General features: G+C 39.2%; 2 protein-coding genes and 1 long non-coding RNA gene across 3 annotated transcripts in view; 2 read left to right on the top strand and 1 right to left on the bottom strand.

Moving 5' to 3' along the window:
- Nucleotides 1–24,714, top strand: part of LOC124268086 (receptor-type tyrosine-protein phosphatase T-like) — a 94,962-nt gene that overhangs the window by 23,366 nt on the left and 46,882 nt on the right. The gene's annotated exons all lie outside the window — the stretch shown is intronic.
- On the bottom strand, nucleotides 2,352–19,986 carry LOC124268049. Its single transcript, XR_006896187.1, has 3 exons — nucleotides 19,977–19,986; nucleotides 4,816–4,825; nucleotides 2,352–2,490 (listed from the first exon to the last, which is right to left on the bottom strand). It is a non-coding gene; the product is annotated as an uncharacterized LOC124268049 (long non-coding RNA).
- Nucleotides 11,298–18,744, top strand: LOC124268048 (angiogenic factor with G patch and FHA domains 1-like). The gene is made up of 6 exons (XM_046703054.1): nucleotides 11,298–11,480; nucleotides 15,102–15,258; nucleotides 16,199–16,281; nucleotides 17,236–17,366; nucleotides 17,553–17,652; nucleotides 17,801–18,744. Exons 1-6 carry the CDS (start codon nucleotides 11,313–11,315, stop codon nucleotides 18,059–18,061), a joined length of 900 nt encoding a protein of 299 aa, XP_046559010.1. The 5' UTR covers nucleotides 11,298–11,312; the 3' UTR covers nucleotides 18,062–18,744.

The raw sequence follows: 24,714 nt of genomic DNA, 5'->3' as shown, positions 1-24,714 counted from the left end.
CTATGCATAAAAAAGGCGACACTAGTGTAGTTAACAATTACAGAGGTATATCAATTACAAGTATCTTCAGCAAGCTGTACATACACATTCTGAATAATAGATGAACATTTTGGTGCTCTTGCTATGAAGAAATCGTTGAATCGCAAGCGGGTTTTCGCAAAGGTTACAGTACTATTGATAACATTTTTGTCCTACAGTCCATTATTGAACGCTATCTCTCAAAAAAGAGAGGTAAAGTGTATGAATGTTTCATAGACTTTTCCAAAGCCTTCGACTTCTTGAATAGGACAAAACTGGAATATTTTAAGGCTAAGAGGAGTAAGCAGCAAAATACTTAAATCAGTCCAAGCCCTCTATGCAAGTGTTAAAGCGTGTGTCAAATTTATTGATAATTTATCAACATGTTTTGATTGTGCATTGGGTCTACGACAAGGGTGTATCCTAAGCCCTCTTCTTTTTTCCATTCTTATCAATGAACTAGCTTATGAAATCGAAGCATGTTGCGTACCAGGAATTCAGCTTCATCCTGAACTTGTACAGTTATTTCTTCTTTCTTTGCCGATGATGTTGTGTTTATCTCTGATACAGTGTTTGGTTTACAGAAAAGACTTGATGTCCTAAAGATATTTTGTTCTGAGAATTGTTTGACGGTAAATATGGAAAAAACAAAGGTAATAGTTTTTAAAAAAGGTGGAAGACTGTCGAAGTATGAAAAATGGTTCTGTAATGGTGTACAAATAGAATGTGTTTCCTGGTACAAATATCTAGGTATTTTTTTCAGTAGGTCATTAGTATGAACCAAACACATAGAAAATGTATGTCTGCAGGCTAAGCAAGTTTTATTTGGTATTTTTAGATCACTGTCAATGTTTAAGCCATTACCTTTTCACTTGTTCTTTAAGATTTTCGACACAAAAGTTTGTCCAATTTTATTATACGGTGCAGAAATATGGGGACTGAATGTTGTTAACGAAATAGAAGTTATACATGTAGCAGCTTGTAAACGATTTCTAGGAATTAAATTCTCTGTTTCAGCGCATGTTGTGCGAGGCGAATGTGGAAGATATCCCTTGTATGTTTATACCATCAAAAGGTCTATCAAATATTGGTGTAAAATATTGGAAATGTCAAATGAGCGATACGTAAAGAAATGTTATAACATGCTTGTACAAATGGAAAGTAATGGTTGCAGGAGCTGGGCATCTAGGATAAAGCATATATTAGAAGTCTATGGATTTGGATTTGTTTGGCAAGAACAGATGGTTTGAAGTGAAACGCTATTTTATAATGAATTTCTTGGTAGACTCAAAGTTTCGTATCATCAGGACTGTCATTCTGCAGTAAAAAAAGGCACAAAAACATTTGGATACACTTTGTTTAAACCTATGTTCGGTGTTGAATCTTATATCTTCATAGTTAACTATTTTAAACATAGACGTGCGCTTGCTCAGTTTAGATCGGGGTCTCATAAACTACGAATAGAAACTGGCAGGTATATTGGTGAGGCTAGAAATGACAGATTATGTAATATCTGTAAATTGCCATGTATAGAAGATGAATATAACTTCTTACTTATTTGTAATAAATATCAAGCATTGCGGCGACTGTATATCCCTTTACACTTTTATGAATATCCAACAATCCACAAACTTAAATTTTTTTAATACGCTTCTGCAATCATCAAATGCAAGCATCTTAAAACATTTATCAGCATATATATTTCAAGCTATGTTACTGAGACAGTCTTCATTATGACATATTTTCTCACTCTGTAATTCTCAAAGTGTAACCTGGGCCTATGGCCTATATTACTTTTCTGAAATAAACCACCACCAAGTAAGTAATTTGTAAAGGGAGTCTGCCACCATCACCAAGAGCCATGTTATTACAGGTAGATTTACCAACTTTCAAGAAATATTTACAAAATTTTACCTGAACAGACTCAATGATGTTACAATAGTTAGTACCCCAAATCTCAGACCCATAACACAAAATAGGTGAAACCATACAGTCAAAAATCTTATACAAGTCTTTACAATTTACTCTTCCCATCCTTTTTTGAAAACCATTTATAGAAAATATTGCCTTGTTAGCTTGAGATACCAGACAGCTTTGAGCTTTACTCCATACAAGTTTTGGTGTAAATACAAGTCCTAGATATTTATAAAAGGATACAGTTTCAATAGGATTACCATTATAGAACCACTTTTCATATTGCCGTGATGGCCCACTATTTCTAAAAACGAGAACATTTGTTTTACTACGATTAATTGACATTCCAGTTTGTTTACAAAAACATTGAAGTGCATTTATCTTCTGTTATAACTGATAACAAGGATCAGAAAGTGCAGAAATATCATCAGCAAACATAAGTGAACACAAATTGTTAAAACCAGGTGAAACATTAACACCTATACCACCTTCCTGTTCCATTAAGGAAAACAACTTATTAATAAATATGATGAACAGCTGTGGGCTTAACACACAACCCTGACGGGTACCAATATTACATGTAAAACACTTAGTGAGTGAGTGAGTAAGTGAGTTAATATTTAACATCACATCGGCAATATCTCAGCCATATCGTGACGAAAACAATTCATACAATATAAAGAGAAAACGTTTTGAAGATTAAAACCTGTCGACGATGGGCAGTAAAAATACTAGAGAATCACAGATATGAATAAAACTAGCGAGCAAAGCTAAAACATTTCAATTAAAGAGGACAATACTGTATAAAACACGGGCTATAGATCGCCAACAACGGAAGGTAGATCACCATACTAGGTACCATGGGGACTTACATTACTTTTACTACCTGCATGGACACTAGCTGGATTTACACCATCCCTTCAGCCCCTGGCGATTGTAGGAAAATGTAGCCGGCAGTTAAAAGAACAAAGATACTACGTTTAAAGTATGGTAAATTTACATTTTACTTTGAAAGTTTTGGGACTTACGTACCCTCTCAGGACAATAATTTTACAGTACTTTAACCCCCTTTGAGGGTACAGCCACTAACAATCTAAGTTACTAATCTAAATTACCAATCTTCAAAATATGTCCATTTACAAAACACATTAATCAGAATTCATCAAACAAATCAATTTCTTTTATAAAAACAATAATAAAATGATAATTAACATTTGTAAAAAGATCCTTCATTGTTTTTACATTGAAATATTTATCCCTTATGATGGAGAATTCAACACAGTCAAGCAGGACATGCTTGACCGTGGTTCTCTCATCACAAGGGATACAAAACGGAGGATCTTCACCTTTTAATAGGTATTTGTGAGTATAACGCGTATGGCCAATGCGACATCGTCGCATAATGACCTGCTCAAATCTGGACTGACAACCCAAGTAGGTGTAACCAATATAAGGTTTTATTTCATGTAATTTGTTAATACCTACTTGGGTGTCCCACTTCTTCTGCATCAGATTACGGATTTAAGTTCTAATGCTAGCTTTGTAATCAGAGTATGGAATAAGAAGTGGTGTCACAGATTTATTGAGTGCTGCCTTAGCAGCAATATCAGCCATTGTATTCCCAGAAATGCCAACGTGGCTGGGTAACCAACAAAAGATGACGTCGCACTGGCCAGCAGCAAGCTCATTATTCAATTCAATAATGTCTGCTTAAAGTGGATATTACAAGAAATATTTTTAATAGCCTGAAGACACGAAAGAGAATCAGAAAAGATGATGTATTGTATATATTTACGGTGTGTCTTTATATATTTAAGGGCTGTTAATATGGCGTTAGCTTCTGCTGTGAAAATAGAGATATTATTTGGTAGTCGAGAAGATATTGTTCTGGATCCAATGACAGTGGCACAAGCCACCGCGCCACCATCCTTGGATCCATCTCTAAATAAGGATTTATATGTATTATATTTATTTCTCAATTGACTAAACTCTTGTTTATACTGTAAATCATTAGTTTCGGATATTTTAAATGTGGTTAATGTTACGTCAACGTCTGGCCTAACCAATTGCCAAGGAGGAGAAGAAAGAAGACGAGAAGGAGATATATTCTCCAGCTCAATTCCGGCAGCACCAATGAATGGTTAATTCTGTGTCCAAGAGGCGGAACAAGAGAAGACTTTTTGTTATACAAATCTTCATAAAGAGGATTGAAGACACAGTTAAATGCAGGGTTAGATTCGTTAGAATATAGTTTGGTAATATATTGTAAAGATAATTTTATACGGCGTTGGGTAAGAGAAGGCTCATCTGCCTCGACGTAGAGACTATCAACTGGAGAAGTTCTAAATGATCCAAGACAAAGTCGTATTCCTTGGTGGTGGATAGAATCAAGTAGTTAAGGTTGCTTTTGCAAGCTCCGCCATATACGATCGAGCCATAATCAAGTTTAGATCGCACCAATGATCTATATAAGTGAAGGAGGGTAGTTTGATCCCCTCCCCACTTTGAATTGGAGACAACCTTTAACAAATCGAGTGCCTTCAGGCATTTAGCTTTAAGGGATTTAATATGTGGCAGGAATGTTAAATGGGAATCGAAAATTCGGAATGGGAAAGACCAAAGAATTTGGCCTCCTTGACAACTTTGATAGGGTTGCCATTTAAAAATATTTCAGGGTCTTTATGCGGTTTGTATTTTCTACAAAAATGTAGACAATTAGTTTTAGATTTAGAAAATTTAAAGCCGTTTTCAAGACACCATTTATTTATTTATTTTGTTTAAACATAACTGCAGTTGCCGTTCAATAGTATGCATATTTTTACCACGACAAGAAATATTAAAATCATCCACAAATAATGATCCATCAATTGAATCATTTTAAACCTTTGATAAACTGTTGATTTTGATGCTAAACAGTGTGACAGACAAAATACTGCCATGTGGGACACCCTGATCCTGATTGTAATGATCAGACAAAGTTGAACCCACTCGGACTTGAAATTGCCTGTCATTTAAAAACTGTGATATAAAAAGAGGCAAACGGCCTCTCAAACCAAAGTCATGTAAACCCTTAAAATGACATGCTTCCAGGTCGTGTAATAAGCTTTCTCAAGATCAAAGAAAATTGATACAGCATGTTGCTTATTTACTATAGCATTTTTAACAAAGGATTCTAAACGTACCAAATGATCAATGGTACTACGATTTGTCCTGAAACCACATTGAATATTTGTTATAAGGTTATTGGTTTCAAGATACCAAGTTAATCTATTATTCACCATACGTTCCATGGTTTTACAGACACAGCTAGTCAGAGATATCGGTCTGGAATTAGACGGATCTGTATGATCCCTGTCAGGTTTTGGTATTGGGACTACAATGGCATTACCCCCCGAAGGAGGAAATTCTCTAGACGTCCATATTTGGTCAAATATATCTAAAAGTGTCATCAGACATGGTTCAGGTAAGTGTTTCAGTAGCTGGTAATGTATATTATCATCACCTGCTGCAGTGTCATGAGCTTCCTCAAGAGCAGTATGTAGCTCATGTAATGAAAACACTTCGTTATAATCTTCACCGTTATTTGATTCGAAATTAAGTTTTGTCTTTTCCTGATGTTTCTGATATCTCTGAAACTCAGGGACATAATTTGCCGATGATGAATTTCGCCAATTGTATTTGCAATATTAGACTTGTCAGTAATTAAATTATCACCATCTTTAAGATGGTGAACAGCAGATTTTGAACCTTTGCCTTTAATTCTTTGAACCATGTTCCATACCTTAGACATTGGCGTGCGTGAATTAATTTTTGAGGCATAATTTCTCCAAGATTGTCGTTTGTTTTGTTTAAAGGTACGGCGCGCCTTTGCATTGAGTATTTTAAATTTATTTAAGTTATGGACAGTTGGATGATGGCGGAAATAACGCTCTGCCTTTTTCCTCGCTTTTCTGGCTTGTCTACAATCTGTATTAAACCATGGTTTTCGTACATGTGGAGTCGTAGAGGACTTTGGTATACATTGTACACTCATCATCAGCTATTTGCTTTAAAACGTCAGCAAAAGTTTGAATGGGATCAGTTATATCACTGAAAGATTCAGGTCGCAGTTTCGATTTACATATAGTTTGATATAAAGACCAGTTAGCCTTCGAAAAGTTCCATCTTGTATACGATGGAGAATAAGATGGAGTTATTTCTGAAAGGATAGTTGGGAAGTGGTCACTTCCACAAAAGGTCATTATGAACAGACCGATCAAATTCATTCAGGAGGTTAGAATCTGCAAGAGACAAATCCAGAGAAGAATAAGTGCCAGTTGCAGGATGCAGGTAGGTGCTTGAATCTTCATTAAATATGCACAGGTTATTATTGGAAATGAAATCTTCCAGTATTTTCCTTTAGTATTAGTGTTAGTACTGCCCCAGAGTGGGTTGTCACCGTTTAGGTCACCCATATTAACACATGGCTTTGGGAGTTGATCATAGAGTGATTGAAGATCAGTCAGCTGAAGGTTCGATGAAGGCGGAATATACAGAGAGCATAACGTAAATGCTACACCCAGAGTAAGTCGCACTGCAACAGCTTGGAGATTAGTGTTAGGTGTAACAGGGATGTGAATAACATCCTGTCGTATAAGGATAGTAGAACCTCCAGTGGCTCTATCACCTGGAGGGGAAAAATAATGATACGTTTCAAACTGACGTAAGTTAAAATTATCTGTCTGTTTCAGATACGCCTCTTGCAGACAGAACGCTGATGGTGTTAAATCCTGGATTAATAGCTGTATTTCATAAAAAATTGTCCGGAGTCCTCTACAGTTCCACTGCACAATATTGTTAGATAGACCTTCTTTTAGGCGGATTAATTTGGGATCTACCCCGCACCGTTTTCGAGGGCAACAAGCTATGCGCCCTAGAATGGACGTTTTCGGACACGTCCATGTCCTCAAGTGATCCGTATTTGTTATATAATTTGATTTTATCATCGGAACCTTTTGGGGCTCTGCCACTTTGTTTTTTCAAAGAATTTTGCTTCGGTTTGCCTTTGCTTTTGACGATTGGTTGAACGTTACTGGTAGACTGAGACATATGAGACGCTTGAGAAGATGTATCACGATCATAAGTTGCTTCTGAGTGGGTTTGGGGCGTGCAAGGAAGTGGTTCCACAGTTTGTGTAGACATACATGATTCCGAAGGAGGTGTGGGCGTAGGATTTCGTCACGGCACCATATCCTTTAATATTTAGATCCTGTATTCAAAATTAAGCTGTGTATGATTTTGGTTATATTTAGTTTTCATGGTATGCCCAAATTTTGAAAAAATATTTATATTTTGTGACATTTATTCATCATAATGTAGTTTGTTTACATTTGATGAATTCTTGCAGTGATTGCAGGTACCAGCTATCAGCGGCTGATCCTCACCCCCAATGCCCGTCATGCATTAATCCATGTTCTTCCAGCTTGCGTTGGAGATACTGTATTAAATTATCAGATTTGCAATTTAATCATTATTTATCTTATATCTATAGACGGGCGATAGACCAGGAGAGGAAGTCATCTCAAGTCACTGGTGATAATACCGGTAACCGTGTGTTGTTAACTACTGCTGAAATTCAACACATCAGAGGTTGTTTAACGAAGACATCGTGCCTCCTGATGAAGCAGACGTATATGCTGACTCTCCGACGCTACTGTCTGTAGTACCAGTAAGATGTACCAGAGCGTTGACGCAGTCTACATCCACGACGACACGAACTCCTCTACAACCATGACAGCTGTTCAGCTGTTTGACGACCAGCCTCCACAACGCAGACGTCTGTCAACAAAGACAACAACAACGTAGAATCATCGCAGCTGCAAGTAGACGCAGAATACGCCTCAGCGTTCTTGAACACTTCATCTACACAGCATTAACTCCGGTCTACAAAGCAGAACATCGACCCGATGACTTCATGATGCAGTTTACAATGCAGATGATGGCGAGGATGGAGCAGAGGTTTGCCGAAGAGAGAGCTGGACGGCAGAACCCTACGATGACAGACAACGTTCGACGATACTCGGCCCTGCGAGAACCTGCGAGACATTCAACCTTGTCCCACAAGCCTACGGCCGAAGAAGAAGAAGAGGTTTGGCGAACGTCCCTGAGTCTACAAGAGGTTCGGCAAACGTCCCTGAGTCTACAAAGAGACTATGAAGTCACGTCAGCAAACCGACAACACAGCAAACCGACAGATATCAGCAATGCAGACAGCTACAGGGTTCGCGAACCCTCAGATCTACAGGAGGAAGATTCGGGAAAGGAAGGTTTGTGGAAGGGAGGTTCGCAAAAAGGAAGCTGCATGAAAGGAAGATTCACGAAGGGAGCATTCGCGAATGCACTCGCGAAGACACAGTTCATGAGAGCGAGAATCGACTCATAGAACAGATGAAGAAAGTGATGGCATCCTTTCGGATTCGGAAGTTACATCCTGGATCGCAAGTGGTCTGGACTTAGCGTCTCCATCCAAAGAGTCGAATGAAGTGCTCACGTACAAGATGTTGAATGAGGATTTCGACTCTCTCACGATCCTGCCCATCGAACCGGAGTTCAGATCGGTTAAGGAAGACATAGTACCTTCCGGCCAAGTAGACGCTCCTCTAGATTTTAAGACCAACGATTACGTTCACACACACTATTTCATCGGTGAGACGATCTTCCCCTGCAGTTACGACAGCTACCCAGCTGTTTGATGATCAACCACTGGCAATGCAGACGTCTGTCATCAGGGATGAAGACAACGCGCCTCAGCGTTCATTTACGCGTACACCGCATTTCATCAAGTTCAGCCCACATCGCAGAATTTCGTCACAGGCGTGTTAATGAAGCAAGTTACATAATGTCAGACAACGTTCGAGAAAGCACCAAAGATGAATCTCCACCATGCATGCAGTCTCGAATGGAATGTTCGTAGATGCCAGACTGGCTACGCAAAGTTAACCTGCATAAAGAAATGTTGTCAACTTTGCACGAATGCAGCTACATTGTGATTTTCTCCATTCGACATCGTGCCTGCGCAGTTTACAAGAGATTAAGGAAACATTCTGACAGTCGACGCCAGCCTAAGATTGGCGTCATCGCAGTTCCTCATCGAGACATTGCATCCGTTCCAATAGTTATTAGATTAACATTCAATTTGATGAATGTTTCGACTCTAAAATCAACGTGGCAGCGAAGTTATCAATGCTACAGTAACCTACTTGTGTATTACAACACAATTGGGGTGTGCAAGAATATTTTACAACGCTTCATTCAGACCGATTATTACTGAAAACCAGTAACAACGTTAAGGAAGCATGGGAACCTCATCAGAACATCTGTAAAAGATGACGACTGCATTGTCTTCAGTGAATAATAAGAAGTTGAAGAATAGAGACGCAACTGCCAGGGGGACAGTCTACTTACATCAGCACTAAGCGGCAAATAATTTCTCACGCTTTTACTCAACCAACTACAACGTACAAGCAGTGTACAACGTGGTTCCATCGTCTTCACGGGGATGCATAGAGGTCTTCTCCTGACAGCAGATTAAACATTGTTTATCTGGAGGCTTGCAGTAACAAGTGACAGATGGTTTCTGTTCGCGGCAACCAGTCTAATATAAATAGACTTCACATCTATGTCAGCTCGCTTTCAACATAGATCGTTGGCGATTTGAAGACAAAGAATGACACATCATTGCTGCATATCATCGAGATTCCAGTAATAACATCTTCATTACCGCTGAAGCGTGTACCTGGTTGGAATTAGACATATATAACTGTTTTACATGAGTAATCAGCCTCTACAACAACAAGCGTTGTGCTGTGTTGGATTCTGGCGGAAGTGCTGCAGTTAGCAAGATTTGTTGTCAATCAGAATGGCATCATAATACCAGTAGATCGAACAGTCAAGATTCAAGCCATGATTCCAGAAACAGTCATCTGTCCGTTGTCAGCAGACACGACCGTAGAAGTCTCAAAGACGACAATATTATTTGGATGTGAGCTGACAAAGCAGCAGGACTAGAACCTCCAAGAGCTTCCAAACCATATGAAGTCAGAGCACTGGCGTCCACACGCTCTGCACGGAAGCTGCCAGATATCAGCTATGATGGAGGGCTGCTTTTGGAAGTCGGACACAGAGTTTGCCAACCCCTACATCAGTTACATCACCACCGAGGACGCCTCCGGCATTCACCAGTTTGGGCCACTTGTTGTAGCACTACAACTAACGGTTCCACAAAGGCGCTGAGTTGGGAATCTCAACCTTTATCACGTTGACTTAACCTTCTCTCTCGAGAGAGTTTTGGTTGAGAGTCCATGCGCTCTGTCTACACCAGACTAGCAGGACTGATTAAGACTGTACGGGTAATGGTCTTACCTATACGATAAGGGGTCGCAACTCATTTATGGTAATGATCTTATCATAATCTATGGGTTGTTTATAGATAACTAGTAAGAAGAAGATACTAGTATATCTAAAATCCACATGAATCTAAAAAGATTCACTTGTCTTAGAGAAGTATGACAAGATGTGGTCCCCCCCGAGTTGACAGCGGAAGTTAGAAGAACAGGATGCAGAAAGTGCCATTACACAGTTCCCATCGGGGGCAGACAGAAATTATATAAGGACAGCTGATGAATCCACGAAATGGCTTGACCCACTACCAATCCATCGGATTCTGGAAGCATATAAGCATGAGTCAGGAAAAATATGTAATTGTTTTAGTAAATTTGATATTTTATACTTATCTTGACTCATGATGTTAACCCTCCCAGCCTCCTTGCAGAAGACACTTTGGGTTTCTCAGCAAACCCAGGTGCATGGGCTTATTCAGGAGAGAGTGACAAGCATGGCAGGTCACATGACTGTTTGCGCGGGAAAAGGGAGGCAACTCTTGGGTGAGAGAACTTTTACGTCCTCTTCAGGGAACTACAAGGGATTCTAAGTGTTCCACTACCATTCGCATGGAAGGAAGAGAAAGCAAATAAGCATGAGTCAGGATAAGTATAAAATATCAATTTTACTAAAAAACTTACATTTTTGTTTTCGATTGTCTATTTTGTTCATGATGACAGGAACATTTGTTGGGTACCATCTTCAGTGGCATTGACATTAATGGGGCTGGTCGAATGCAAACCGGGCCGGTTCTCTCTCCTTTATCAAGTGTTTTTCTGCTGATGCAGTCAAGCACTGGTCTGTCTGGCCCTGACTTGACTCGTCTACAGTCCGCTAAATCACAGCTTGCAGATTGATGTTTTGGCATAATACAACACTTTGTAACTCATTCATCTTTAAGTTGTGAACCATCAAATGAAGTACCTCCCACTATATATCTGATGGTTGTTTTATTGTGTTCCATGTTAGAAGTGTCCAGCAACTGGCCCCCCTGTATCCGTGTGATGGTCTCCGAGTCTGACTCTCTGTCTCAAGCAACGCTGTTCATTGTAACCTGTGATGGTGCCAGCATTGGTAGGGAGAAGGGCATGAACAACCTCATCAGAATACCTGACATCAACGTCAGCAAGGTAGGGATCTCATCTCACTTATTTAGTCATAAGTAACATGTCTATATCTTGTCTCAGGTATGTGTCTGATCTCATAGATCTTGTCTCAAGGTATGTGTCTGATCTCATAGATCTTGTCTCAGGTATGTGTCTGGTCTCATAAATCTTGTCTCAGGTATGTGTCTGATCTCATAAATCTTGTCTCAGGTATGCGTTCGATCTCATAGATCTTGTCTCAAGGTATGTGTCTGATCTCATATCTTGTCTCAAGGTATGTGTCTGATCTCATATATCTTGTCTCAAGTTATGTGTCTGATCTCACAGATCTTGTCTCAAGGTATGTGTCTGATCTCATAGATCTTGTCTCAGGTATGTGTCTGATCTCATAGATCTTGTCTCAAGGTATGTGTCTGATCTCATAGATCTTGTCTCAAGTTATGTGTCTGATCTCATAGATCTTGTCTCAGGTATGTGTCTGATCTCATAAATCTTGTCTCAAGGTATGTGTCTGATCTCATAGATCTTGTCTCAAGGTATGTGTCTGATCTCATAGATCTTGTCTCAAGGTATGTGTCTGATCTCATAGATCTTGTCTCAAGGTATGTGTCTGATCTCATAGATCTTGTCTCAGGTATGTGTCTGATCTCATAGATCTTGTCTCAAGGTATGTGTCTGATCTCATAGATCTTGTCTCAAGGTATGTGTCTGATCTCATAGATCTTATCTCAAGACGTGTGTCTGATCTCATAGATCTTGTCTCAAGTATGTGTCTGATCTCATAGATCTTGTCTCAAGGTATGTGTCTGATCTCATAGATCTTGTCTCATGTATGTGTCTGATCTCATAGATCTTGTCTCAGGTATGTGTCTGATCTCATAGATCTTGTCTCAAGGTATGTGTCTGATCTCATAGATCTTGTCTCAAGTTATGTGTCTGATCTCATAGATCTTTTCTCAGGTATGTGTCTGATCTCATAAATCTTGTCTCAGGTATGTGTCTGATCTCATAGATCTTGTCTCAAGGTATGTGTCTGATCTCATAGATCTTGTCTCAAGGTATGTGTCTGATCTCATAGATCTTGTCTCAAGGTATGTGTCTGATCTCATAGATCTTGTCTCAGGTATGTGTCTGATCTCATAGATCTTGTCTCAAGGTATGTGTCTGATCTCATAGATCTTGTCTCAAGGTATGTGTCTGATCTCATAGATCTTATCTCAAGACGTGTGTCTGATCTCATAGATCTTGTCTCAAGTATGTGTCTGATCTCATAGATCTTGTCTCAAGGTATGTGTCTGATCTCATAGATCTTGTCTCATGTATGTGTCTGATCTCATAGATCTTGTCTCAGGTATGTGTCTGATCTCATATATCTTGTCTCAAGGTATGTGTCTTATCTCATAGATCTTGTCTCAAGGTATGTGTCTGATTTTATATTTCTTGTCTCAGGTATGTGTCTGATCTCATAGATCTTGTCTCTAGGTATGTGTCTGATCTCATATATCTTATCTCAAGACGTGTGTCTTATCTAATAGATCTTTTCTTAAGATATGTGTCTGATCTCATAGATCTTATGTCAAGGTATGTGTCTGATCTCTAGTGACTCGTCACAAGGTTGGTGTCTGACCTGATGTTTACATCATGTACTACATCTCAAGGAGTATCTGTTTTGTTTTCAGAAATACCGTAAAATCTGTTGAACAATGACATTGTTGTCACTCATCATCAAGAAAACTTTCCGAAACCTCAGACCGTTCTCTCTTACTGTTACTTTCTCAGCAGTATTACTGAAGGTTTTATGACGGTTATTTTGCAGGCAACCAAGAAACAAAAATAGGGAAGGAAACATATTTCTTTTGTTTAATTTCACTCACTGTCAGCCACCCAGCTGCATTACAATTGATAAATATAACCTCACATCCTGTCTCCTGACGAAGTACAGTTTGTCATGCTGAGTCAGCAGTCTAAACAGGAAAGTTCACAAACAGCAGCATCTCATCAAATCATTGTGTAACACTGAGCAGTCCAGTAGGGCTCTCTGAAAAGATTGATAAATGGAAATATGGGAAGGATAAATAAAAGTGAAAATTGTGTCATCAATAATATCAAACATAAACTATAAAGAGTTAATTTATTCAGACAATACAAACATTTACACCTTTATTCATTGACAATGGTCAGTTTTGCTAGAAATCCATGAATAAATATGTCACCACTTATCAGTGATGTTGATTTCTTTCTCTCTTTATCCCCTGCAACGCGTTTTGCGGGGGGTATTAAAATGGACTCCGTCCGTGCGTGCGTGCACATTTGTCTTTTCCGGAGCAGAACTCTTAAACCGTTCAATATTTCTTCACCAAACTTGGCACATAGATAGATCTGGTGGTGTACTGGTGCCTTTTGGTAGTTTTGTAATTCTGAATAAAATATTTTTGGCGTTTCCGTGGCAACAAGTTCGACATAGAATGAAATTGGTGGTAGTGCTCTTTTCCGGAGCTGAACTCTAAAACCGTTCATTATTTCTTCACCAAACTTGACACATAGATTGGTCTGGTGGTGTAGTGATTATGTTTGGTAGTTTTGGAATTTTCTGAATAAAATATTTTTGGCGTTTCCATGGCAACAAGTTTGACTAAAACAGAAATTAGTGGTAGTGCACTTTTCCGGAGCTGAACTCTAAAACCGTTCATTATTTCTTCACCAAACTTCGCACATACTTAGATCTGGTGGTGTACTGGTGCCTTTTGGTAGTTTTGTAATTCTGAATAAAATATTTTTGGCGTTTCCGTGGCAACAAGTTCGACATAGAATGAAATTGGTGGTAGTGCTCTTTTCCGGAGCTGAACTCTAAAACCGTTCATTATTTCTTCACCAAACTTGACACATAGATTGGTCTGGTGGTGTAGTGGTTATGTTTGGTAGTTTTGGAATTTTCTGAATAAAATATTTTTGGCGTTTCCATGGCAACAAGTTTGACTAAAACAGAAATTAGTGGTAGTGCACTTTTCCGGAGCTGAACTCTAAAACCGTTCATTATTTCTTCACCAAACTTCGCACATACTTAGATCTGGTGGTGCACTGGTGCCTTTTGGTAGTTTTGGAATTTTCTTAATAAAATAGTTTTGGCATTTCCATGGCAACAAGTTTGACATAGACTGAACTTGGTGATAGTGCTCCTTTCAATACTCTCCTTCCACTTTTCTATATACACACCTACATATTTGACATAATCATAACTCGTAGACATAATCATGAAGAGTATTTCGCCATTGCGGAGAATATTGATGACTTTGTCTTCTTGTTCATTTTTAGGCCAAGTTACTTCTCCTATGTATATCAATAATTGAGCGATATTAAGTTAATGATTATTGATCTTATGATCTTATTGCCATGCCTCTAGTCAAGACAAGGCCCAGTCAGGCCATACTGACAGATACACCTACTCCCTGGACCACCCCTGTTAACAACTCATGCGTCTGTGGTGTGAGAATCACTGACTGACAAAGAGTTACCATGTAAAAGTAGGCAATCTCATCAACAGATATCGTAAAACTTCTAGACCCAGTTAAGGCTGTTGCTACTCAGTAAATAATGTCATTGTTCAAAACTTTACTGTTTAGGTGTATCATGTTATTTTCCCCTAAGGTGCAATCTGAGAGTACAGTCATATCACATGGTGATGTTCTTCGAGTGGGCAATACGACCCTGTCCCTGCACATCCACCCTGGCAGTGACACATGTGATGAGTGCGAGCCAGGACAGGTCTTGGGCAGATTGCAGGCTGAGGAGAAGGCTAAACATGGTAAGTGTCTGGCCAGTGTTGTGTCAAGCTCAGTGTCATGTCAAGGTCAGTGTCTGGCTGTTGTGTCTAGGTCAGTGTCTGGCCCTAGGTGTGTCAAGGTCATTGTCTAGCCATTGGTGTGTCAAGGTCAGTGTCTGGCTGTTGTGTCAAGGTCAGTGTCTGAGCATTGGTGTATCAAGGTCAGTGTCTGGCCATTGGTGTGTCATGGTCAGTGTCTGGCTGTTGTGTCAAGGTCAGTGTCTGGCCATTGCTGTGTCAAGGTGAGTGTCTGGCCATTGCTGTGTCAAGGTCATTGTCTAGCCATTGGTGTGTCAAGGTCAGTGTCTGGCTGTTGTGTCAAGGTCAGTGTCTGGGCATTGGTGTATCAAGGTCAGTGTCTAGCCATTGGTGTGTCAAGGTCAGTGTCTGGCTGTTGTGTCAAGGTCAGTGTCTGGCCATTGTGATGTTGAGGTATGCGCTTAGTCAGTGGGGTTTGTCAAGGTTAGTGCCTGGCCATTGTTGTGCCAAAGTTAGAGCCTTAGTTTTGCACTCCATCTGGCGAGGACCCATAAACCAGTTCCAAGTTTCGGTAACTTCACCGTGTCAAAACAGATGATGTTATATTTCAGTATCATGAGAATTAAGGAAGTAATTTAGAACACATAATGCTTTGCGTGCAGAACACGCAGGTAGAAAATATCGTGTGCGAAACGTAGATTTATTTGCATGAAACATGCAGGTTTTGGCCTTAACGCGAACACTGGGTGAGTGAGGGGTATGACCTGCTCACTTTTGGAAGCAAACAATGAGATGGATGAAAAAGTGATATGAATATATCCATAGAGGATAGGGTTTGTATGGATACCTATATTGGTTTTTGAATCAGGTTACATATGTTATGTAGGATGTCTGGCATTGCTAGATAAAGAAGAGGAATCGACAAGTATTGAGAGTGTTGCAGAGGTGAAGATCATGAGTAGGGCAGATCGGTTGAAGGAGCACAAACAGCAGCTGAAACAGATCAAGAGGAGATACGGTCTGGAGGTGAGCTGAACCACTGGAGAGGTTTCCAGGTCCCCATGTCTATATACATGTGTGTCCTGGCTGACTGTGTTTCAGTGGATTAGACTGCTGTAAGCTTTGGTCCCAGACTCTCAGTTATGAATCTATACTCCCCATCAAAAGTTAAGACTCACTAGTGTAAATGTAGCAAATGCCACTTACTTCAGTCAACTGATCTAAACTAGATTTTGCTAAATATTCTGTGCAGTTTAAGGGTACTGTTTACACATAAACTGATGTATTGTAAAACAAATGTGTAACGTTGAAAAGATTATTGTCATGAGTTCAATAAATGATGAAACTGAGTGAAAACTGGCGAATCCTTAACAAAACTTTACACCAATTTGCAGCTGTTCACATGCACGATATTTGCACCTGCTTTTCAGCAATTTTATGCATGATCCTTGTGCAATTCATCTCCATAAGGTTTGCAGTTGGTGGAGACATTCATCTTTGATGTAACCACATATATATACATAACATATAGTGAGTGCTTTAGGTGATTCTAAACTTGATGGATAGTACATATGAAAGCAACAAAACGCTTTCCATAGTCATAAGACATCTTTCCTGGAAGCAGAGTATCCTCAACAATTCCAACAATATCGTGAACATGTGTTTATGAATCACCAACAAATAGGGATGACACACCATCAAAAAGGTGAGTGTATCCTGCCACAAGAATACATGCAATGGCAAGTCAATTATCCACATGATAAACAAGACAAAACAGGAAATATCCAAATACAGCCAATAGATAAATGATGATAATTGTATACAGGTCCCCCGCCGTGATGTTGCTGGAATATTGCTAAAAGCGGCGTAAAACCAAAACTCAGTCTGTCAGGTCTAGCATATATACCCGGTCTGTGTTTAGTAGTCCATTGTCTACTTTTGTCAATCTATCACTAAAAGCTGTACCTTCACCTGTTCCAGAACTGTGCCTATGTAGACAACACAACGGCCATCCACAACCCAGCCTATGAAGACAAGGCAGCTTCCAGGCGGCTGACAGTCGGTAGTGATAACCCACATGCTCCGGATGAGGGCCCAGCCTCGGTCATGCAGTAAGAAGCAGATATTACTGTTTGCCTTCACAGCTCTCATGTTCATGTTCCAGTTCCAGTGACATTCTCAAATCCTGTTGTCAGTCAGTTTTGTATGATTGGTTCACATTGTAACTCATTATGTATTGGGTGAAAAAAGATTACTTGAAGTGACATTTCCTCTGATATCATTGGTATTGTTTTCAGACCAATATCAACTCAGAACAAGGGCCACAAGCTGCTGGCCAAGATGGGCTGGAAGGAAGGTCAAGGTCTTGGCAAGGACAATACAGGAATAGCAGAACCGGTTAGTGAAATACGTCATGATTTGAATATTAGAAAATTGACAAAATCTCAGTTAATTCTGTGATATGACTGCTAAATACATAAAAAATCTCAATCCCAACATACAGTCATTCAGATTTGATGGAAAAGTTCACTTGCCCCTGTTTCAGATCAATGTGTTGCTGAGGACCAATCAGGCAGCTGGATTAGGGTCTGGGGCAGCAGTTCAGAAGAGCCTAGATGACGTGCAGATGGCGGGGAAGAGTCAGCGATGGCTGCAGGCCCAGCAGAGATACAACAAGCTGGCTAAGCAGCCTGTTGACCTTAGCAAACCCACAAACATGTCCCTCTCCTTCAAGAAAGGCCCAACCGTCAAACTCCACCCAAAGGTTGACCTTGGGGCAGGAGAATCTGATGAGGATGGAGACTGACTTGATGGAGCTGTTTGTGCAGGACTCCCGTCAAAGGTTACCCAACACATGTGATCAGATACTGATCTGTCAGCCAGTCGAACAGACCTGTATCACTGTGTGCTCATTCCCACACAACAGTGAACTTAGGCCCTGAAGGAGTGTGTCCCGGGAATGGTTTTGAAAACAGGAACTTGCGACAATCCAGGAGGTGATGTTGCGATGACCAGTTTCTCAAAGCTGATGATCAGTTCATCATCATTCACTTGGGTGGTGGGGTGGGTTAGCCTTGTGGTTAAAGCGTTTCGCTCATCACGTTGAAGACCCTGGTTCGATTCCTGACATGGGCAAAACATTTGAAGCCCATTACTGTTGTCCTACCTGCCATGATTTGGCTGGAATATGGCTAAAAGCGTCATAAAACCAAACTCAGACACTCATAATTCATTATAAAAAACATTAAACATGTTCACTTTTTTTGGTTGCAATTATGATCTATTCCCAAGTTCCAACTTGTCACATTGGCAAGAGGGTATTTCCAGGCAGGATTGATTGTGTTATGAAACAAGACATTTCCTGAACTTGGTGATCTCTTGACAGCTATAGCTAATGCTGGAAGTTATCCAGGACCAGGTTGTAGCAGGACTTTAGTGATACATTCATGTGTCATAGCACCCCTGTTACTGAACGTACAATAAATGTGTTGGTTTTATCAAACCACAACACTATGCAAGCATTAGCTACCCATCATCATGATGGAGGTCACTTACGAACCCGTAACACCAAGCATGTAATAATATGTACTTATATGACTTTCCAATATTTGGAGTTGAGAGAATGTTTTCACATCCTTAGCCTAGACAGTGTAGATGACATGAAACTAAAAATACTGTTTGCTAACGAGGAATTGTTGAAAAGTTATACCATGTATATGGGAAGACCCTGATTTGAAGACACCTTCCTGAAAATCTCTGTATGATTAGTTAATGACAGATAGATTCCTACTTTGTACAATATTTATTAGTGTGACCATAAGGTAATGAAACAAGTAGGGTTTAGTGTGCCCAGTGGTCAATGAGTGTTGGATACTGTGTCCAGATAACATGAACAGTGAAGCATTGACTCACACTTTGTCAAATTAGATGGATGTGATTTGTTTTGTTGTTTATTTGGTTGATCTTTATCCAGTGTTGCTCAAATTGTGACAATCATGTTAACTTGTGGTCGGATTATGTATAATTAAAAAACCCAACAATTTAAATTATCTTTTTATATGTTAATTTTGATAGGTTACCTCTTGGAGGGGTAAAGGGTTGACAATGGCAGCAGTACTACTGTGTTGAATGTATCGGAACACACTGACAACATGCAAACCAGAAGTTACAAAATGACCAACGGTTGTACTTGGCTTCTGTTTCTGGGAGTCCAACCTCAGATTCTGTGACAACTGAGGGATACTTTTCTCTATAGAGCAATTCAGTGTTTTTCACATGGGTCAAAGACCAGTTGGAAGGAAGGTCAAGGTCTCAGCAAGGACAATACAGGACAGCTTGCAGAAAAGTGGTCATGGCCCAAAATACAATCGCTGTATTTGTTAAGGCCGAATCTAGTAGCTACGTGAAACATTCAAGTATTAGACAATGTTGGGACTTGATACTCTGTACATCCTTAAAGCTGTTCCTTAAAGCTGAATTTCAATGAAGAGACATTGCATTGCATACCTCTTGCTGAAAACTGCATGAAATGTTCAGTCAAGAGACATTGTTGATACAGCAACGTGAATATTCTCGATTAATCCATAGTCAAGTTCAAAAGTTGGCTTTGTATGAGATGTTACGTGTGTTAACAACGGTTACAGTCAGAGCCTTCGTACTTCCTGTCCTCTTGCACATCACCAGCAATCAGGAAGCCAGATACAACATTGGGTAGATCATACTCCTGTGAAGATGTATGTGTTTACTGGCCTGTATACTTGACAATAATACTACTTGACACATTTACTAGTCTTTTCGAGACACTAAACAAGTTGAAAGTGAAAAAGTAATGTCTATTTTTCCATGTACACTGCACAAGGTCAATGCAAAGTTACATATACAGGTTCTAACGGGTTCTAGTTTTCTGTATATACGTATGAACTTATACAAAGAGTTTTTAAAAATATCTTTATATTTTTCTTTGCAAGAGAAGATGAATGACTCGGCAAACAGCCATTCCATTCCATTGTTGGATTATAAGAACTTGGAAGTTAGAATGATGAGCTGTTCATTCAGGAGAGCTGAAAGGTGGGAGGTTTGATTCCCTATTACCTTTAATCGACCGATGTAAACAAAAACCCAGTACTTACTGTTACCCTGCTCTATGGGCGGGATCAAGGGCTTAACTCGGAGACCGTGCATGGTGTTGTAAGCATGCATCCATGTCGATCTGCATCATGTGTAGTTACCTAAGCACAGTATTAAACAGTACTAATATGATATGACGATATTCGAAATATTCGTAGAAAGAGCATTCATTAAAGTCCACCAGTATCCAAGGGCAATTTAAAAAGTTTTGGTCCAAAGAGGCGATCATACGCTAGGATACGTTTTTTTTAACCAATTTAATAGACGACAGTACCAAAATGACTTTTTCTTGACATGACACGTGTCCTGTAGCCACATCGGTGCTGACTCGAACATTAACGGTTGTTAGTCGACTTGCGAGGATGTACCAGTGAAGAAAGGATCGTCCAAGAAAGATAGAGGAAGACCAATCACCAAGCTTGACCAAAGGCAATCCTATGACACATGCAGCAGAAGAAGAAGAAGAAGAAGAAGAAGAAGGGTATATTTTGTATAAAGGCCATACGACCCATCGTACAAGGTGGTACAATAGTGATTTTGGTTACCATTTTCATACAACAACGCTAACAAGAGCAGAATAAACATGTTCTAAGAACTTGACATAATTATTTATGACGTTATTGTCGGATGAGGTACATATGCTGCGGAGTGAATAATATTATCCATGGACCGTTTTCGGAATGTAACGCCGACGCATATCCTCATAGCGTTTACAAATATAGACAATATGGATTTCATCCTCAATACTTTTACAGTGTTTACATAATACAATATCAACATTGCAGGAGGCACTACCTCTTCTAATATATTTGATACCTACTGCATTACACCCTGATCTAAATAATGTGAACAGACGCTTGCACTTACTACTTATGTTCAATGATAGATATTTTTCACAGGTCAACAGAGATTCATGGGACTTATAGAAAGACAGCGAAGGAACATCTAGGGACAAATGCCACTCTTGCATAGAGCAGTTGCAAATTTGTCCTAGGAGTTGGTTATCGCTCTCCTAATAAAGCTGTTTTAGCGGAATGTGGAAGATATCCACTCCAAGTCAATTATAAAACAAGAGTTATATCATACTGGTTACGACTACTTAGCCAGCCAGCCACAAGACACTCTAAACGTTACTATAATATGATGAAAAATCTAGATGATAATGGAGATACTTATAACTGGACCTCTTCAGTTAGAACATTGTTATTTCAATACGGTTATGCACATGTATGGATCCACCAAACAGTTGGAGATCCTTATATGTTCTTAAAGCTATTCAAACAACGCTGTAGAGATATATATTACCAAGAATGGTCATTCGATATTGCAAGCTCCAAATATTTGTATGCATATTCACTATTTAAACATGACATTGTCCATGAAACATATCTAGAAGTATTATCCTCTATGCAACTCCGCAGATCTCTTACAAAATTTAGATGTGGCATCAGTAAACTGAATGTACAAACCTATAGAAGATCCAAAGATGATGATATCAGTTCTGCCATGTGCGCTCATTGCGTCAATATTGTCCAGGACGAGTACCATGTTCTGTTACAATGTCCTGTTTTTTCTGATTTACGCATCTGGGCCCCGTTCCTCAAAGCGATCGTAGCGCTACAACAGTCGTAAGTCTATGTTAAAGTATGGGAGTTACGATCAACTTTGCACTACGATCGCTTTGAGGAACGGGGCCCGGGTATATACCACAATATTATTGTGTAAATCCCAACATAGAGAAGTTTGTAAATTTACTTAACACCCAAAATGCTCATATTATTTTACGCCTAGCCATATTTGTAAACAAAATCCATAACGTTTTATGATACTTATAAATGCCAGTGTACTTCTCATGCCTGCGCTCCAAAGAACATGATGTCAAAATGTCACTGTACTATCTGCCTCATGGCCACTCTACGAAATAAATCTGTCTGTCTGTCTGTCTGTCTGTCATAGAGCAGTTGTTAATTCTTTCAGTAAACATATATAGAAACATTTTTGTATCACCGACATCTTGTGAAATCCAAGCAGTACCAAAGCCAAGGTAAAATAACAAATCACTGACATGCCGAGCCCATGTGGGACGTTTCCTGAATTCAACAGATAATAAAAATTGATAACATTGATATGGATATCTACTTTGATGCATTCTTAATAATCTTAGCCAGTATTTAATACATTTGACATAATAAACATTGCTTAAGGGTGTCCTCCCACATTCCCCATATGCAACAGCATTAGATGATCTGTAACTAATCTGAAGTAAACATTTGCAAATTTTTCGATGGACAATTTCAATACTTTCTCTCTTTTTAAACCCCCATATCTCAGCACCATATGTTAGAATTGGTACAATCTTTTTATCAAAAATATAAAATCCTTCTGAGAGTGACATATCATATCGTCTTATAAATGACTTGATCGGCCACAGTGCCTTATTAGCTTGATCAGATAATGTTTTACATGCCCTAGTCCAAATCAATTTGGGAGTTATCATAAGTCCTAGATATTTATAAATATTGACAGTTTCCATTCGATTGCCATTATAGAACCATTTTTCGTGTTTGGACAAGGGTCCACCCATTTTTAAAAACAATTATTTTACTTTTATCAGTATTAATATCCATGCCCCATTTATGGGAATACATATGTAGGGCGTCAAGGCGGCGCTGTAATCTAACAACAGTATCAGCTATCAAAACCAAATCATCTGCAAATAACAGAGCAATAATATTCAACATATGTTCGGAGATAAATATACCATCATCAAACTTATTTTCTAAGGTCAATACAAGCTCATTAATATATAAAGAAAATAATACCGGACTAAGGACACAGCCTTGCCGAACCCCACAGGCGCTATCAAAATATTCAGTTAATTTCTTACCATACTCATAGGTTACAGTGGCCTTGACATTAGTATACATATTTTTAATCAACTTGACAAAATTTCCATGGATCCCATTTTGCAAAAGAACATACAGTAATTTAAACCTATTCACCGTGTCAAAGGCCTTGCGAAAATCTATGAATGCAATATATATCTTCCCCTTTTTTACGTGTTAAATACTTCTGAATGATTGTCTGGAGAATAAAGATACTGTCCACAGTCGAATGGTCTGTCTTAAATCCACCCTGATATTCTCCAATTATCTCACGAAGTTGCAAAAAGTACTCCAATCTTCTGTTTAGAACCGAAACAAAAGTTTTGCTCATTACATTCAGGAGAGAGATTCCCCTATAATTATTCGGGTCAGATTTACTACCTTTCTAATGTAGTGGGATAATAATGCCAGTTGACCAGGAATTTGGCCAAAAGCCGGATGAGAGTATCTTGTTGAACAGTAATACTAAATAGGGAACTATTATATGTTCAGAAACTTTGAAAAACTCTGCGGGAATACCATCATCGCCTGGGGATTTGTTACATTTTAGATGTCTGATAGCATTTATTACATCCTGATCTGTAAAGTCACATGATAGAATATCATCGTCATTGATACAATCAACACATGTATTAAAGTCATGTTTATCAATATATGATTTGGCATCTTCTGAAAAGTTGCCATCTTCTGGCAACGTTGGGTTTAACAAGTCCTTGAAGTATTGTTGATGGCGTTACACTTTCTTCCATGGCGCGAGTTGTGGTATATTTTTTCACAAGTCGCCAAAATGCTGAGCAGTCTCTGGAACAAGCTGCATCATGTATGTTTTGAGTAATGGAACGTTTGTAGCTATCTTTCTTAGTTTTACAAGTCTGTTTGAACTGAGATCTAATGTCTTTGTATCTATTCAGATTCTCAAATGTTGTTGTTTTGCTAAACACATTAAGCAGCGGACAGAGAGCCTTCTGTTTCACTTTTCAGGCCAGTCGACTTCGTCCAAGTGAAGGACTCGGCAGGGTTGCTCTTCTCCTCAAGACACTGTCCGTAAATAGGATGCAGCATTCGTTCAGAGCGCCTTCCCTGTACTGATTTGATATGGCACTTCTCTTGGCTGACACTCATTCCTGTACCACCCAGCAGTACAGAACCATCAACAAAATCAATTTTGACGTTGATGTTCTACACAACACCCTAAGCTTTTTTTTAGATGACTGTGGAATGTCTTGCTTTCGTGATGAGTTTCGACATGATTCACAGCAGGAGAATTCTGTCGTGAAGAGCCTCCGCCTTAATCAAACCTCCCATTAAAATTGACAAATCGAAACGACTGAACGAAGAGCGAGGGTTGTGGCTTCTATTTTGCCCGAAGTTTGTCCTATTATTATACACTTAATTGTGTTACAGTTACCATTTTAACATGCGGAATTTGTGTTTCAAGCATATAAAA

Source organism: Haliotis rubra, unplaced genomic scaffold, assembly GCF_003918875.1.
Source record: "Haliotis rubra isolate DU_JTF1 unplaced genomic scaffold, ASM391887v1 Scf136, whole genome shotgun sequence".
Classification (NCBI taxonomy): domain Eukaryota; kingdom Metazoa; phylum Mollusca; class Gastropoda; order Lepetellida; family Haliotidae; genus Haliotis; species Haliotis rubra.
Note: the sequence above shows the minus strand (reverse complement) of the source record. Positions and strands in the feature narration are given on the sequence as shown.

Excerpts from the sequence above, each read along its gene's own strand:
- LOC124268048 (XM_046703054.1), top strand. The coding sequence starts at position 11,313 with ATGTTAGAAGTGTCCAGCAACTGGCCCCCCTGTATCCGTGTGATGGTC. Across the intron at positions 11,481-15,101 it reads CTGACATCAACGTCAGCAAG|GTGCAATCTGAGAGTACAGT; the intron begins GTAGGGATCTCA and ends TTTTCCCCTAAG. Across the intron at positions 17,367-17,552 it reads GGCCCAGCCTCGGTCATGCA|ACCAATATCAACTCAGAACA; the intron begins GTAAGAAGCAGA and ends TATTGTTTTCAG.